The sequence below is a fragment of the Excalfactoria chinensis genome, chromosome 11 (genome assembly GCF_039878825.1).
Source record: "Excalfactoria chinensis isolate bCotChi1 chromosome 11, bCotChi1.hap2, whole genome shotgun sequence".
Taxonomy (NCBI): Eukaryota; Metazoa; Chordata; class Aves; order Galliformes; family Phasianidae; genus Excalfactoria; species Excalfactoria chinensis.
Genome location: NC_092835.1, coordinates 3,564,501 through 3,583,505, shown reverse-complemented (window position 1 = coordinate 3,583,505; position 19,005 = coordinate 3,564,501). Strand labels below are relative to the sequence as shown.

At 36.2% G+C, this 19,005-nt stretch overlaps 1 protein-coding gene across 2 annotated transcripts in view; it reads left to right on the top strand.

Annotated features, from left to right (window-relative positions):
• The window catches only part of CDH13 (cadherin 13), a 398,606-nt gene that overhangs the window by 175,605 nt on the left and 203,996 nt on the right, over positions 1-19,005 (top strand). For both annotated transcript variants that reach the window (XM_072346191.1, XM_072346190.1), the window contains exon 4: positions 2,277-2,393. In XM_072346191.1, the coding sequence (XP_072202292.1) occupies positions 2,277-2,393 (117 nt within the window). The remainder of the gene's footprint in view (positions 1-2,276; positions 2,394-19,005) is intronic.

Below are 19,005 nucleotides of genomic sequence, written 5' to 3'. Positions count from 1 at the left end.
TTTTTTTTTTTTTTTACCATTTTGAAAATCTAATTGCATTTAAAAAATAAATTTGCTCCCAAGTCCTACTCAGAAATCTGCACTTGGATGCCTGAAGCTTTTTCACCCTGCTGCTTTCCTTGCAACTTGGCTTCTCTGTATTAATGACCGCAGTGTTGACTCATTGGATGAAAAAGTGAGGTTGTAATCAATTTTAGATCTTCTGCACATGTGTAGGGTAGCCTGACACATGAGAAAGTGGTGAATTACTTGCTCATGGGTCTATGACTACCAGCATTTGAGAGATCTGGGTACTGAGCAGCCTGAAAATTCCTTATATTCCTCAAATTTGCATAAAAAGAAACATGATTCCATACTCCTTTCCAGGGATGATGCATCTGTGGGGTCACCCTTATGCTTTCTTGAGCAGAAGGGTAGCCATGAATATAGGGGTCATCACAAGTCAGAGCTGTCTGCACTGCTGTTGTTAATCTAAGGAGCTGGTATTTCTTCCTAGACGTACTGCTAGTCATTTATTCTTACTGTTCGTAGCAACATCAGAGATATGTGCCGGCCAAAATGTCTGCTGTGTTTACAGTATAAGTGATTTTGAAAGCTTACTTCTCTGCACATTTGCCTCTGGACAGAATTCAGCTCCTTTCATTTGACACGTCGTGTCTTTTTTATCTTGAACTTTCTTATGTTGCTTTTATTAGGGAAAGCTCTTTTGGGAGAGGGATTGAAAGACAAAAATAGGGATGCAAGTGGCCTTAGGCTAAAAGATTGAAGAGCAGTGGCAAAGCCTTTGGGAGAGATGGGAATTCCAAATCAGGGTGAGCCTCTGCAGGTTATGAAAAGTGGCAGAACTGTTCTTGCTGCTCTTTGAATTTATCATGGCTAGAGATGACAGATGAAGACTTGCTTTCGCTGTTATTGTTTGTCACCAAAATTTGCAAAGTCATGCTGAGGCTCGTAGATGTAAAGCAGTGTTTGGCTGTGATACGCTGTGTGGGAGTGTAGATGGGAGGCTCCTATGAAGATGGCAGCAGGAGCAGCCTGAGGAGTTCCTGACTGGTCTTTGGATTGTGTCGTCAAGAAAACCCATTCGTTTTTGCCATCTTATAGGAACACAGCATCGAGGTGAAGCTGTCCTTAGATGATAAAATTGTGTTATTAAAACAACTTGAATTCCAGAACTGATTGGAAAATTCATTGCATTGAGAAAACAGGGAGAATTGCATGGTATGATGTAATTACCTTCCCCAAATCAGACAATTCATTCAACCTGTGATTTGGTTCACAGAACTCTCACAACCACCTGAACAAACAGTGGTGATCTGAACCTTTTCCAGTCCTCCAAACAGTGCAAATTGTTGTGATGTTTCTTTCAAAAGGGGTCTGTATCAAAGTGAGGGCTCTGGGAGATGAGGGAAGGCTGGTTCTGACCTAGGTAGCTGCTGGAGAAGAGATCTGCAGAAACTATAGGATAGGAAATAGAAGAGAGTGGCCTCTGGGAAACTGTGCTTCATGCACAGAGAAAACACTGAGAGAATCAGAGAAGAGGTGAGGAGGGAAGTCAGAGGTGTGTTGGATTAGGGCTTCCAAGGGGCCACAGGACACCAGAAAGTGCACATGAAGTGCTGAATTGCCTGCAGCTCTTCTAAACAGCACAGAACATGTAGTGGGGAAAAAGAAGTCCTGTGTATAAAATACTTCTATCTCTTTTTTTCAGATATAGTAGAATGAAGTTTTCCCCATGTGATAGAAACCTATTAGATGATATTCTAAGTTATGCTTGAGCTTTGTTGTACGTTGTTTACTTTTAGCTTAAAAGCGTTTGGTCTGAGACATCAGCAGCTGGTTAAGATCTTGAAAAATTCATCTGAGTTCTGTTTGCTGGAAAGCATGGACTGAGAAGTGACCGAGTGTAGATGCAACATCAAATGTGATAATAGAAAAGATATGTAAAACATTTAAAGTGGGGTTTTCTAAAGGTCCCATGCCAGTATTTGAGGTCAACTAAACCTTGTTTAAAATTTATTATTCAAACAGTCCTCTGAGTTTAAGTCTAGTCTGTCGGAATACAAAATGAATGTGGATTGTCTGCTCTTACTTTCATAAGTGAAATAAATCTGCAGTTTTCAATAGCTTGGTATGTTATCACTAATCATTGGAAAACACAAAATAAAGCCTAGAGCCTGTTAGTTCATGTTAATTTTACCTAAAGATATAGGGAGTGGAAATAACAAATGAGTGTTATGTTGAAAGTCATGGTAATTTGTCTTTTCCTTTTGTAGGAAATCTTTAAGATAGAAGGCAACCTTGGAATTCCAAGACAAAAAAGGGCTATTCTGGCGACTCCAATATTAATTCCAGAAAATCAGAGATCACCGTTTCCCAGATCAGTTGGCAAGGTAAGTTTAAATAGATAAATATATATATATATAGGATCCAATTTTGATATTAAGCAATGTTTATTCTATTTTAAGGAATGTTTTTGATGTTTTTCCATCTGTATTGTATAGATGAAAATGGCTGTTTATTCACAGGAGCCTCTGGTAGCGTATGTTATGGTAAAATGTATTCATCAGAACCATTGCAGGCATGTTTTGTAGTTGAAGTTTCTGTGGTCTATAGAGGAAAAGCAAAAGCGTAGAGAATGCTGAATGCAAGCTTTGAAGATGGATAACTAGCATGTTATGTGAGAGTTTAACAAATGAAAGAAAACATCCTGAGTCGTACTTTCCTCATGTAATTGCCAGTATTCATGGCTGAGCACTTGCGTAGCCTTGCTGTGGAGCTAATGGCAGAGGTTCTCATAGGGACTGGAGGCTTTTCTATGTGAATACAGTTCTTTCCTACTCCTTAGCTGTGATATAAATATGAAGAGACTTCTGGAAGGGACTGCCACTTAGGAACTAAGTAGTGTTTAAATAGATGATTCCAAGCTTGAGCAATGTTTTGTTTTGGTGCACACGATGGAGTATTTCCTATTTTATTCAGACATGGACAGGCATACTGTCTGTATGAACTACAGGATTGAGAGGAACCCACAAGTTTACAGTCATAGGTACTATTTATATGCACTGTATTTTGATCCCCAATACTGCTCGGTCTCCATCTCCACTGGCAAAATCTCAAAGGGAAACTAATGAATAAAATTTAGAGAACGAATATACAGTTTGGGTATAGAAAAAACATAATATTGAACATCATTGAACTTGCTTCCCATTAGGGTGAACACAGCTGATTCAGTTTGTCAAGCATTATAGTGAGGAAAAACGAATTAGTTCCAACTCTGTGCAGTCATTTTCAAAGTAATTTTACTTCAGAAAGTTGCCTTCTGCAATGACTTGTGTCTGAGAGGGTAAAGCAAATAAATGATCGAAGTCAGGGAAAAACGTATAACATCTGTTGGCTCACTTTTTCTTACTGTGTCTGTAACAGGTATCCAAACATGTCTGAGGGCTGTGCCAACTGGTAGAGGGTTGGGAGTCATCTCTTGTGCTCTGTGGCATTCTGTGAATGTCAGATCTTTACACTGCTTTATAATTACTGACGTGGAATTCCATGAGTGTATTTAACATGTCAAGCTCACTTCTGACTCAGACATTTAATGTAATTTTCCAGAAACACGAGGTTCTTCAGGTGATAAAGCATAGTAGTAGTAACTTATAGGAACCAGGAATTCTAATGAAACAATGTCAGGGAAGTGCATTTATGTTTGTGTCTGGAAGTGGTGGGTGGTGAGAGGGGTGGATTGAAATAACCACACACTTTCTGCATGGAAAATAATTACAACTTTTGTTTTCCTCTCATTTTCATTGTATCTCCAAAGTTCTACTTGCTGCCCATCAGAAATGTAAACTTTTCCTGAATGAATGGAATATGGGATAGGTCAAATACAACTTGTTCTGGTTCATGCTATTCTAGGTTGCAGGTAGTGTCTACATGAAAGTTTCCAGGTTCACTCTGAGTGTTATTTTCACTTTCTTCCATCTACTTCAGAAGAATTTCCAGTTCAGCTCATTCCTCTGTCCCGACTGCCTTCTGTTTTCCAACTCCAGGCAACACTGTGTTAGCAGGAAATGCCCAAGGTTGTTTGGAAGTGATTGCAGAAGCTGCCAGCAGTTGAACTGCTTATTAGCGCTTGGTTGGAAGTAAGACAGATGTGCAAAACTAGGAGAGCAGGGGGAGATATTTTTTTTTTTCATAATTAGGAACCAGTAGCATAAAAAGAAAATGGCAGTAATTTTAGAGGACTTCATTGATAAAGATTTGATGCTGTAACTTGGGAAGGAGATGGTGCACTGGATAAGTGGAAATGTTAGATTGTTTTAATTAATGAGAAAATTTCAAGTCATTATTTAGCATAACAAGGAAATACATGTGTAGAGGCTGTTTCCCTTTCTGATATTATTTTCTAGCACACCCACTTAGGGAGAAGTGTTTTGCCTAGCCGTTGCACACCCTTGCTCAGGGAATCCCTTAATTAAATAACTATCATGGACGTGCTGTGCCTGTAGGTAAAGGAATCTCACCTTGCAGCAGAATCTGAGCTGCTGCATATTATCCTTCATTCCCGAGGGAGAACAGGGAGATGAAAATATTTTAATACATTCTTGGTACTATGGGCCCATGTGTCCAGATGGTCCAGGCTACAACTGTTGACTGTTATTGATGTGTTTTGTTTAGCTCATGCTGATATAGCACGGGGATATGATATGCAATTTTTAGTCTCTCTCCATATGCTGCTCTTCAGTTTTTTCTGTCCACATCAAGTCAAATGAAGAACAAAACAGTGGGATCCGGAATTATCCTGTAATTACAATGATTTGCTGTGGGTTGATTGATTTTTATGTACGATAGATCCATTATTCCATTATTGAATTTAAAGGTATACCCTTCATTAGTGGGAGTACTTATAATTGTTTTAATGTAAGATATGGAAACTGTAAATGTCCCTGCAAAATTTGGCTGGACTTGAAATGGTTGGTGAAGACCAGAAGACAAAGAGAAGATTATCAGAGATTCTGTAAGAAATGGCTGAATGAAGAAGATGCAAAACTTTGGTTTTTGCCAGTAAGAGAATGTTTCTTTTATTTATTTATTTATTTATTTATTTTTGACTGTTTTGTTTCACTTTTGGAAGTGAAAGGAGTGGTGGATGCTCTTCCCATGCTTTATATTTGATGGTATATATATACTCTCTGCCTTTCATCTGTGCTGATGGACAGTTAGGCTGCCAAATGACAATTAGATGGCAGAACTTATCTAAGCTCAAGAAAAAAAGTAATGCAGGCTATCAAACACAATAGAAATCTCTATGATCAGGGTGTTTTTTCCTCTTCAAAGCTGTGAATTTAAGGAGAGTGTTTTTTTTCCTCCTTCAAGCTGTGAATTTAAGGCAAAATGAAAACACAGCTTGTCTGTTAATGCCATGATAGAAAAACCTAAAAAGGAGAGGAAACTGAAGATAACTGGATGGAAAAGCTGCTGGAAGCTTATTATTTTTGAGTGGATATCTGATTGAGGCTTTTTGTATATGATAAATTATATGCTTCACAGAAGAGGAGTGTGAAGTACTAAAGATGAAGCTGGAAAAAAAAAAAGCCAAACTTGAGGCAAAATTTGAAAAGAAGGTGATAGAAAAGACGAGAGAGACGTGATGATGATCCACAGATCTTTGAAGAGAACCTAGAGGGAAGTATTGTAGTTTACAAGGAGGACATGTAAAAGAGCAGAGAACAAGATCAGCCAGTGAAATAAAAACTGCATTAAGAAGTGTATTTCTTCTACTGGAAGTTTGGGAAGAAAATGGGAGTTGAAGTAGAGGGAACAAACTCCTTACTAAGAAATGAGAGCCGTGTTTGAGCTGCATGGGAAAAATCCATTGGATTTTTGAAATTATTTTTTAGCCTATTTTGTTGCATTGGTATAACCACCACAACAGGTCTAAATGATCAGGATACACCAAAGACGATGCTTAGAGAATGGGAGGTGTCTATCAGCAAGAACTGTGACTTCTCCAGAGGGAAGAAGGATACTTAGGCTGTGACAGCTGTAAAAGTGGCGCCATCAGAAAAATGGTGGAATGATTGACTCCTAGGAAGCATTGCAGGGTGGGGACGTTTTTCAGAGATTGGAATTGCTCGGGTACAAATTGTTCAGTTTCTTACATCAAGGTTTGATGGCACATAAGGAGAGAACTCTTCTAAAGTGTGCAGAAGAAATTTGTCTATCAGCCTACATGGGAAAAGACACATCCAGAGATAAGAATCTACAGCAAAGGGTGAAAGAAAATTGTGTGGAAAGTGGGGAAATGTCTGAAACTGATGCATTTTGTTCCATGCAAGCAGTAAGGACAGTTTTAATAAATAAGTCTCTTTCTATTTCAGCTAAAAGATAGGGATTACATGAAAAATCCAGTTACTAGTACTAGTTGTGTGCACTAGTACGTTGAGCAGACGTATGTACGTCAGGCTTGAGTTTCTTCAGTCTAATGTGGTGTTTTATTTAAGTCTCTATGGTGATTGTAGTCATTTAAGCCAAAGGAAAATACTGGCATAGTAACAAATGGATACAGATTTTTGTTTGAAGATTAGGGAAAAGGTTTTTGGTCTTCAACGAAGATGAATTAATTTCCACCAGTCTTCCAGGGCAAGGAATTCAAATGTGATAACTTTACACTTTCTGATAATCATGATAATCACAGTTGCATAATATATCTTCTTCTGACCATGAATAAACAGACACAAAGATATTTTCTCCAATTCTAGAGTTCTTGACAATGTGTAATTCTCTGATTTGGACCTATGTGGACTACTGGAGATGCTGGAGTATAATGTGATGAAATTTGCGGCTTTCCTGAAGGGATGCTTTTGATATCCATGGAAAAATACCAACCTACCTCAGCAATGAATGTAATGAAATGAACAGCACTCCATAAAATTAAAAGCCTTTCAATACAAGTACATGAACTATTAAACTACAGCTTGTTAATTTTCATTAGAGGGTATGCATTTGAGGTCCCAACCAACTATTGGATGAAAGCAGCATTTCAAATTTATCTGCTTTTCTGAAAGGTCTGTCTTTAAACTTCTCCTTTGTAATAATATTGATAGTCAATCAACAATCAACAATCCCATCAGAATATATTTGTTCTCTTTAAGTTAAGGAATTTTAATGGAAATATTTTTAAAATGCTCTTGTATACTTAAGGCATCCTACAGGAGTCAAACTTGCACAGCAGATGCCTTTGGAAGAAGGAAAATTAGAATCTACTTTTTTCATTTTCCCATTCTTTTGAGTCATTAATATGGATAATTTTTTTTTTAACCATATGAGGAATACTTTCTAATCTAGTTACCATGGTTACAAGTTTTGTTGGAGATGTAGATGTTCTACAGGAATGATGGAATTAAACTTAATGCCCAATATTAAAGCATCCCGTTCCTAATTTCCTTCTATGTAATAAATCATGCTGATGACCCGAAGTGAAGCACCAAAGAGAAGAGATTTTATGCTCTGAAGTTTTTCAGCAAAGCGAACCACCGTTTAACAGTCACATTGTTTGTGTTAACTTTGATCTCAGAATTTAATATCTTAAACTGTGCTGCAGATGAATGTAGAGGGGAAAAAGTCAGCCTTTGCCAATAAATTACATATGTAAAATAACTGAGATAAAACCCTGATCACTAATTTTTCATTCATGCATTAATAGAATTTTAGATCCATGTTTCAGGGAAAATGTGTTTGAATTATTTTTAAATGCAGCAGCCATGTCATCTAATGATGCCCAGTTACATACTGCTCCATAGTGATTGTTTTATAGTCAAATTTGCAAATAGATTAGAAACTCTCCTAAACTCCCGTCTCCTTTCTAGCTTTCTTGACTCAAACTCCCAGACTTCTGTTTTAATCTATGAATAATCTAGAATAATAAAATATATGATTCTACAATTTTATGATTTAAGACTCTCATTTTGAATGCTTTTCTTTACCTGTTCTTACTGATCCTACCTTGAACAGAGAATGCCATTGACAAAAACATGAATTGCAGGGCTGCGGAATAAGTTATTAAGTTGCCATTTCCTGACCTGTTTATCCATGGTTTTTGTGACTCCACACTGATTCATTTCATTTTGGTCAGTTTTCATCTTTGATGTCTTCCAAGTTGAGTCTAAGCCCTGACTGGAACTAATTCACCACCTTGAATTTTCACTGTCTTGATTTAATTCAGTTATTTGGAATAAGCGCTGATTCTGTCCAGCTTGAAAAAGCTGTTTTCTTATTGAACATCTTCCTTTGATCAATATCTTGATCTCTGCATTTTCAACCAGGTCACATTTAACCTTAACAAGACATAGGGCCTAATTGTGTAATCTCAGATGGATAAAACAGGGTATTTGAATCCAGGATTTCTGTTTGCTTGTTACCTTTAATTTGTAGAATTCTTTCCTACAAATCTGCTTACCATAATGCTTCCTTTTAAGTAGTATAACAAATGCAACGGACTATCCAGTGTTACAGAGCAATGTGCTGTGTTAATATGTTATTAGAAAGGAAATGGGATCTGCAGAATACAGAAGTCAGTGGAGAGAATATTACCATAGAGCATCCTTTAAAGCAATTAAGGTATTTGATAGCTGTGAATTTTGACTGATTCGAGTTTGATCTGTTTGTTAGCTGAATACTGTCCTTTCTCTATCCAGTTATTTTCCCTTCTTATTCCTTTTGTTTCCTATTATGAGAAGACTGTCAATAGCATGTCGGTAGTGTGATATAAAGCAATATCCAAATGAATGACATTTTAGAAAGAAAAATAACTTATCCCTGCCAATTTACAAGCTAAATACTGTCATACTGTCAACCTCAATACTTACATTAAGGAAAGACTTTATTAAAGACATTTTGTTGACTGGACTGGTGATAAATCTGATATTACTACCTGTGGCTTGTTAAAGTGACACCAAGATAAGATGGTTGGCAGAGTATTTCCAAAAGGAAAAATGATATGTATTATGTATGGCTCATTGGCAAGGTGGAGTAAACAGCTGTCACGCAGAACAGCAGACATTTTCTTCCTTCTAACTTCTGGATCTCTCTGGTGACTGACTAATTATAACCCTTTTGTGTTTTGCTCTTGGTTTTATTATGCATGGATAATTTTTCTTTTGCGTTTTTTTTCTCTCACATTTATACTACGGTATAGTAACAGATCAGTAGCGTAGGTGAAAGAGTGCATTGCTAACATGTATATCAGCTATGTTTCAGTTCAATAAACATTTTCCTTCTCCTTCACAAGACTTGATACTTTTTTTTCCAGTTGCCTTATAAGGACAAATTTCTTATTTAACCTTTCTGGTTAATCATCTTTACCACTTAGTTTGCAGCCCTATTTATGAAATTGAGAAGTGAAGTAAGTCATTTGTAGCATTTAGGGTTGAAATGACTTTTATGTCTTTATACCTTTAAGTGCATAATGAGCACACATTCTTTTTCCCTTACCTTATTTAAAACCAGCTGATGTCTTTTATCATCGTTAATAATATGTCATTTTGAAGTAAATGTTACTCTGCTCTATTGACCTATTTTTCTTTCAGGGTCAAATACTTAAGAAGTAGGAATTATTTCATTGTAATCACCAACCCACTGTTGAATTAAAATCTTCAATTTCCTTTTGCCTGTCTTTGGAAGAGAACGTTCCAGTCCGACCACTTTGCTTTCTTTAAAATATGTCAAAAAAGAGAAAAATTACTTCCTGTCATTGAAACATTGCTTAAACAAAAGCAAATGAAAATCCAGGCATCTGTACTTGCAGATTAACCTGCTTAGCAAAGCAAGAGCTTTGTTTCTTGGTTTTCTGTAACATATTTTTTGAGAAATCATGCATTGCTGGAATTTATATATTTTGAATTTAAATGAGGGAATCGTGTTCCCTTTCTAGGTTTATGTGCACGTATACTCATAAATGTGTACAAACAAATGAGTACATATATACACATCAAGACTTTCTTGGGCTCCCTTCTTGGTCAATGCTACTGGTTTGCCGATGCTCTTTATCCCATTTTAATCCATAAAATGCTTCTATGAACACACTGATTCTATTGGAGGTCCATTGATTTCATCTGTTCATATGTCAGTGGGTGTCAGTGGCATTTTGTTCCTCAAAATCTTATTTTCTTGTCCTATTCCTACTGTCGCATTTCATATGTCTGAAGTGGTAAATAAAATGGATTATGTAAGAAATGACTTAAATAACTGTACCTTTTTGCAAACACAGCATTTCAGCATTTTGTTTAAAGCGAGTTACAACTTAAGCTGAGATGTTGAAGTCTTCATGAGCTTGTCCTTGTCACTCAGTGCTCCAATGGAATATCAATGTGTTAAGTACATACTAAACATTTGCTGTATCGCTGTGCAATGATGTCTAACCTTAATCATGTCAAAACTAACAAATTCTCCCAACTATGTAGAAAAGACTTTTATCAGGCCAGCTGTCCTGGGAAATTTAATTATATTTGGAGGGAAAATTGTTAAAGTAGCTTTGAAAAATATGGTTTTAATCAAGATTTCGGTCTGTCTATCTTTCCTATATTATCATAAGTATTTTCACGCTGCTTCTGAAGTTCTGCTTTTCATTTTTGCAACAAGTTGAAGCAACCATTAAGCTTACATTTTCAATTGAGCTTGCGGGACATGAGAATGGATTTTGATAATAAAAATCTGTACAACAATGACATCCAGAAATTGAAAGTAGTGGTGACCCTGTAATGCAATAACGCGTGTCTTAATATTTTTTTTTACTTATTAGAATTGCTAAAAAACAGGAAATGTGAATGTAGCTTAGGGTGGATAGAAGTTGAATTCAGGGGCTATATTAATTTAAAAAATTCATGTCCAGACCTGATCTACAATACATTACAAGTATTTTTATGATTGATTGAAGCAATGAAGACTGGCTTCCTGCAAATATTCATTTCCTGCAATAAACGCAAATCTTCTTACCTGTGATAACACCTCAAGCACAGTGACCTTAAATCACCCCACAGTACCCACAGCTCCGCCAGTGTTATTTTCTACTTAACTGTCATTTCAAACTGGCTGAGAGAAAGCACATTGTGGAGCTACAGCTGATCTGATTGGGAACGGATAGGTGAAGGCAAAATGAATACTCTTCCTTTCTGTTTCTGCAGGCATTAACATATCTTCTTGCCTGACTATTTATTCATATTCAAACGTTGCTTTATTGTTTATAGAGTCATCCCACATTTCAAAAGCACGTAGGCATGGTTGAAATAAAAAGCTATTTCTGAAAGCAGTAAGATTTAGGTTAATGAGACCCACAATTTCAGTGAAATTTAGGTGCTTCCATTCCTTCACCACAAAGACAGGTAAATCTGCAGCTACAGAATAGAGTTAAATGGTTTTTTCTTCTGACATTTATGAGTGTTTTGTCAACTTCAGCTCTACTATAAGAAGAAAGATTAATATTTTCTGAGTATTGAAATAAGCAGAAAAATACTGTGGTTGATAAGAGCCGCTCCACGTTGCACTGAGTAAAATTCCCTAAGTGGGCCCCAAAAATCCTGAAGTTGTGGATGCTGCCAAACATTGTGTGATTCCTTGAGTCATTCCAGAAGAAAAAAATGTGCAATCCTGTTGAAGGCTTCTGTAATTTAATTTGGTTCCTAACATTATTCGTGCCTTTGATGTCATGCTGTCATGTACAGTGTGTTCAGGTGAAATTGCCCTAATGTTTAAGCCATAAAACAGCCAGAAGTTGGCCCTGGACTTTAGGGCCATTTGAAGCTAAGATTTTCATTTGGATGATTTAAGGCTTCAGTTCCATTATTTTTCCTTTACAGTAAAAACTGGAGAGGGACTAAATGTAACAGCTTCATTTTCTAATATTTGTTTTGTAGATATATGTAAGGCCTATTATTCAAGAATGAGAGGGGCCAGCAAACGCTGCGTGTAGTGAGTGAGAAGATAGTAATATGTCTATATTTTTGTGAATGCAGGGCTGTAATAGGTAATGGAGAATTCAGGTATGCAGCATACAGTGTCTGACATCAGCTAAGTACCATGAATAGCCATTTATTTTTTGTTAGTGTATAGTAGACAGTTATGCCATAGCTTTAAAATGCTTATGGTTCCTTTGTTTTGGAGTTGGATATCAGAACTGTGATAAGACAGCAATTGAATGACTCGTCACTATTCAGACCTGTGATTGTAATGGGAATACACCATTGTCTTAACTGGGTACACTGGGGGTGTATGGGCTTAAATTTCTGTCACTTTTAAATTGTTGTGCCATTCTGTAAATGTAGTTTAAAGGCTGATACACTGTGTTGCCAATTGAAGATTGCTAAGAAATGCCAGTGGTTCATCTAGAGAAGTACTGCTAATTGACAGGAGATATTTCCTTGCCTATTGATTTCTTTGGCTGACGTTGAAATGAATCATTTATAATTGAAAAGATTTGACCTCTCTTTCTAAATATCACTTTCAGAACATTCTGTGTTTTCCTTAATAGCTGACAAATTTGGGTCGGTTTTAATTTGTTCTGTATCTTTGACACAATAACCGTAGCTATAGGAACATACATACTAAGGTGATTCTCAGTGTTGATGAAATTAGTAGTCCTTGTGAAATTATTTGTTCCAACTCCACGATGTGTTGGTGACTAATTCTTAAAAAACAGTTGCTGGTACCATTAAATAATTCTTTAGTTTTATTTGAGAATTGTGATTGTGTGCCTGCAGCCTTAATTTTCAGTAAAAATTAAACAAGGAAGTCTGATCCTGGGGAAATGATCCTGCTTCATTAATCTGAAGGTTTGTTTTGCCTCATTACTTATCTGTACAGCTTGTTTACTAGACTCGTGTTTCTCTTAAATTAGAACAGAAAGTCACACATATTCTACTTCTGAATTCCCTGTGAATCTAGACGTGCTCTTGTGCCTTCATCATTGTGTGTGTCAGAAATTATTCAGAGGATCTCCAAGAGTTTTGATTCTATTTCCGTTAGGTTCACGAATATTCAAGATGTGTTTCTTTTTGCCTGAAAGGGAAGAAGGGAATATATCAACAGTACAGTAAAAATAAATTCAGGTGCTCTCCTAGAAACAACACGCATTGTATTTGTTATCACTGGATGTTTTGTCATTTTATAACTGCAGTTAAATAGAGGGAGACCACAATAAATTGCATAAGAAACAGCGGTTCTAATTGTATAAATAATCTAACCTTGTATATACTGATAACATGGGGGTTGTATTATTTGTTAGCACTGAGTTGAAGAAATGTCTATGAAAACTTGGTGTATTCTGAATTTATGTTCATGTATCTGAAACCAAATATGTGCATAGGTTTTTTACTGTTGTACATTAACAGTAACATTTGTTAGGTATCGGGTTGCTTAGATCTTCATTTTTCAAACAGGATATAGTAAAAATATATTGTTTGTTTCAGTGTAGAGCTCCATGTAAAGACAATCTTAAACTTTGGCAGTGTTTATCAATAGATGAACAGCAATTTAAACTGATTTTTTTATAATTACATGTTATAACATTCAAATTTGTTCACGCATCTTCTTAGAGAAGAGAAAGTATTGTATTACCTGAGCTTTTACTAAATTCCGAGTTGATAAATTTATTTCCTCTTGTTGTTGGGGATTTTTTTCAGGAGAAGGCAATGTTGGCCATGAGAATATAGCTTCATATTATCGTACAGTAGTTTTTAGTAGAGACTAAAGGAACCAGGAAGGCCTTGATTTATCACATTCCTTCACAAAGAGGGAAATGTTTTGGAGAATCCGTGTTATCTGACTTAAAGGCACTTTTTGCTTGTGGAGGTCAAGAGGACGTTGATTGGGATGAATACTAGTATAAGTTTCTTAATCAAAGAGATTACCTAACACTTTAAATACAATGTAATTAATTAATCACAAAGTCAACACAGTGTTTGCTGGTGTGGATTTTTGTTTATTTTCAAAGAGCTATCAATAAATCTTCTATATAATCTTACAGTCTGTTAGAGCCAAAAGTAAGCAGTTGTGCAGTTCTTTCCAATATCCTTGAAAGGACTAAGAGGTTTCTAGATGAGTTCTGTAGGAGATTTTTAAAAATATATGGAGTTTTCTTTCTAAATGAGACTCCAGATTAATGCAGGTTAATGTTTGTTTGCCTTCAGGGAGAAGTCAGTTGCAATTGGGGTAATTAAGATAAGATCTCTGTGTGTTAAATGCATAATTAATAGTACGTGCTTTTCTTGTTATAAATTAGGGCCTTTTTCCACATGCTAAAACCTGCCTGAGATGTGTATTATTACTACTTTATGCTTTAATTTCCTGTTAAGGCATTTGATCCAGTAGTATTGCAAGCTTTGGTGCATACTTTGCTTTATTGCAATGAGTTGAAGCAATGGTTCATATCAGCACCTGCAAGTGGAGAGTAAGTATTTAATGTACCTGCAAGCCTGTAGGTGAATGCAATTTCTCTTGCTAGCTAATGAGGACTGAAGTGAAACTGCTGAAATGACATTGATGTCTGCAAATAATCATATATATATACACACACACACACACACACACACACACACACATATATAATGCATACATTTTTGTACACAAATGCATGAGTTTATGCATACATTTTTAAAATATAAATATCTGTTGCAATAGGAGAGAAACGAGAACCTCAGTTGGGACGATGGCAACTCTTGGCTTGCTGAGTCACAGAATATAGATGTTTTGCATAATTGAATTTTATAGCTCAGCTTCTAGTATTTCTAGGAAGGAAACTGTCAGATTTGATGAATGAATTATCATGCTAAATGTGTGTGATTATATTCTATGGAAATGAAGTTTGAATGATTGGTGTTGATGCAAAATGGAATGGAATCATTTTATAAGTGCCCTATCAGGTGTGCTGAGGCATCTGGATTCAAATGAACATCAATAATATCTTAGTGGCTGTGATTTTTTTTTATTATTATTTTTTGTTTTAAGTGATCTCATATAAAAATTAGTAACACGTGGAGACCTTTTTACTGCGCATACATGGATTTGAAGTTCTTGTTGGACACAAATAAAAGAAGCCATTCTGATTCCATGGTACCTACTAGTAATTTGTTATATCTTCGGTCTGTTTGTGGCTTTGTAGAAGTTTCAGAGTCCTTATGTACTTCCATCAAGCACCTAGGAAATAACAGGTGGTGCTCTACAAACAAATGACCACCTGAAGTTGTATGTTAAGCATGCTGTACCTCAAGGTACATCGGTTTCTAATCAAAACTTAGGCAGAAATAGAACTTCCATGGAACAAATGGCAAAATCTGCAGTGAAAATGTTGAGATCAGAGATTCACCCTTTGACATTCGTGCCCACCACTGTAACCATTCCACTTCATGAACTGATTGCTGGCTTTGCACAAATTAAGAAGTCAATCTGGTACTTGTTTCATTTGGGGATTTTATATATGTACAATGCTTTGAAATGTTGCTACAAATTGTTTTTGTACTAATATGGTAGCTCAATTTAACCTGTTTTAAAATCTTTTTTAAGGTTTTAAAAAGGTCATTGGTACTGTCCTTTAGTCATGATAGATTGGTTTTGTTCATATGAGGAGCAGTCAGACTTACCAAGGTAGTTAAAGCTTTCTTTTGGTCTCTAGCATTGTCATTGGCTACTGCCACTTCTGTGTTACATCTCCAAGACGCACAGCCTGAGCAATAACAGCCTGCATAGATAGAAATTAGCAGAGGTTAACTATTAACTCTACTAAGCTTGCGTTGTGAAGAAGGCTATGCTGTCATACAGTGTTGACTTGAAGTTACTGAAAACCAAACTTTATCATGTACAACAGTAATACAGAGTAGGTGAAGGAAAAGAGAGGTGGGAAAATGACATTAAAGAGCATTCCTGGGTATTATTTTGAATTTTTATATTCTTCTCACAGCTTTTGGAATTATTTATTGCTTTCTTGTATGTTTGTAAGTGCAACAAAAACATCTTTGCTTCTGTCTGTTTGTTAAAACATTACATCTTCGAACCAGTCACAAAATTACTTAAAGAAGAAACGTGATGAGCTGAGTGGTGTGTAATAATGTTTCATTTCCTATGATAGCTCAAAACCCAGCCGGGGAAAACAAAGTTCACTGTTGAAGAATTTGAATGGCATATTGGTCTTAGCTGTACAACAGTGCAAGGCTATAAGTAATGCTTATTTTTCACCATTATTTCAGAGGTGTAATTTCTTGTACACAGAAAATATTATTAAAATTACTGATTAAGTCTTCAAATATTTGGAAAAGCCATTTGTGCAGACAGGTGATGACAGGGTAGGATACTTTGATACAGTTGTTGGTTTCTCTGGATATCTGACTACCAGGCTAGATTTGCTTTGCTTGCTTCCTTTTGGGCACCTTTTCACACAGCAGATGTTTTTTATTATTGTTGAGTTGTCAAAGAAAGGTTTCATTTCAGCAGATTGCTCAGGTATTGCTGCTAACTGAAAATATGAGTGTACTTAGAAGACAATAACTGAGAGATAGTGGACAAGAGTGCATCAAATGTAATATTGAAGCTTAATTGATCCATAACTCTAGAGATCTTCCAGCTTTTAGAAGTAAAAATCCAAGTTTTAAGTTCTGTGTAGTTTAGAAATTGTGTGTTCTTTTTTTTTGCTAATTTCATCTTGATTGATTCCATAATTTCCCAGCCTGATTTCATGAAGAATGACATACGTTTAAGACCATATTGCAATTATTGAGCAGTCATCTGAAAGCTTCTTAAGAGACTAATGTAACTCTATCACTAATTACAACTCCATCAAGATGTTTTCACATCAGACCCCATAGATTAATGCATTATATTTCTAATTCTAATGTGAGTGAAGCAGTCTGTAAAGTTTAAGGGTGACCTCTTTATAGTTGGAAGTTGAATCTAAGGTAGTGCTAGCTCTTTAACTGCAAAGTTTATAATTATCTCAAATGTGGCTTTTGAACCTTTACCTTTGGTTCTTTGGGATATAGGGGAAAGGAAGGAAGAGGAGAAAAAGAGAGGGAATTATTGAGAAGATTTCATGAGACTTAAGATGTGCCTTTCCACACCTTGGTGACACTGTCACCAGCAAAGGAAAAGAATATATATATCAGAACATCAAATCTGGCTAAATCAGGAAGTGTGAATGCAAACTCATTTATGTAATTGCTAACAAACCCACTCTGGGTTAATGTTTTTACCTGTAGAATTAGGCAAATTAAAGAAGGCTGTAGTTAAAATGCTCATTAGCCCCATTTGGAAGTTAGCAACTGAGGAAAGCTGAGGTGTCCTTTAGAAACATAAGGGAGAGACAAGGAGGCATAAGGCTTTCAACAAAGCAAAGCAAACATTGCCTGGGACTCCCTGGGTCATGGTGAATGAGGCACCTGCTACACTGCTGTGAAAACTTATGCTTTCTGAAGCTGCTAGCTAGTTTTTGAATGAAAGTGATGTGTTGTTTAGAGATCCTAGATTGATATAAGTGCTCCCTGGCCTGACAGTCATGTCTGCAATGCTCTGTGCAATAAAATGGGTAACCTTCACTCAGCAGTGAAAGACCAATCTAAGTCTAGCCATCATTAGAAGATTTGAAATGCTCTCTAATGGTAGCAATTTCACCAGTCACATGAATTCCTTTTTTTTCCACCTCTAGCTATTGAGAATTGAACCTATTACAGCAAGAGAAGCAAAAGTAACACAGCACAGTTGGATAGTGAAATAGAAAAATATTAATATATATATTTTTTGCATCACGTGGAAAAAGAAAATGAATTAAAAAGAACAAAGTAGGTTTAGGGAGCAGAGCAGTCCAGGTCTGAGGTGATGGCTGGGGGCTTGTGTCCTGATGGAAGTCTGTCTACAGATAGAAGCAGAACAGGGATTCTCTAAGGCTTTGGAGGCAACCTGCAAAAGTTGCTGTGTGTAACTTAGATGTGCTGACATTGTAGGCTTCCTTCTGGCTTCTACAGATTGAAGAGACTTTGATTTAGTTTAACTCCTTTATTTGGCCTAAAGTCACAATGAATACTATGCTCATGGGTGTAGGACTGTTGAGTAGTTACATAACCTTTAAGCTGTCATTGTAAATGGCTCAGGATTGAGTATAATGGTATTTTCTGTTATAGATGAGGAAGACTAATCTGACAAACCTTCCGTCTTCCACCCTCACATTCATTCTGCTTCCCTCCAGTTCCAGTTGTGTATTCATACATACCTGGGTTTCCAGTGAATCATATTTTGTCTGTATTGCTTTTCAGCAATGTGTTAGAATCAAATCAAAATATGAGATGCAGTATTTATACCTTTTTTTCCCCCCCTAAGACAACTGCAGGTAAAATTGTATCCATTTGCATTGACATCTGTTACATTTGAGAGCCAATATCAGAAAATATAAATTATATTTGGCATTCATGACATGGAATTAATTCTTTTTGCTTTTCTTTTCTAATCAATTGTAACTACTTAGCAGCTTTCTTGCATTGACCTCTGACTGCTAAACATTTAAGATTAAAGTGAGGTGGACCCGTTGATAAAAAGAGAAACGGGTTTAGAAAATGATAATTAAAATCCTTTGTTTACAGCATAAAGAGCCACAGAGCATTCCAAATAATGGAAGTATTAAGCACTTCATCAGATTAAAGCGTTTGGAGTTTTAAATATTCAAGATATCTGTCAAATATTGCTGCCATCTGTCCTTGACAGGAAAAGAACATCTGCTCAGATGTGGACCTGTGACCCCTAGATAAGTTTCTATATGTGGAAAAACATTTAACTTCCTACTCTGACCTTCCATGCACAAGATGTGATCCATGGATTTGTTTCCTAGGGAACTAGTGGCTGAGAAAAATCTATAATTAGATCTGTGAGTTGTTTGTTACAAATGGGAATTGGGTGCTAAGCAGGTTCCTAAAGCATCTAGAAGTATTACATTGACTTCCTATAATGGAGCCAAACTAAAAAAAGAAAAAAAAGAAAAAG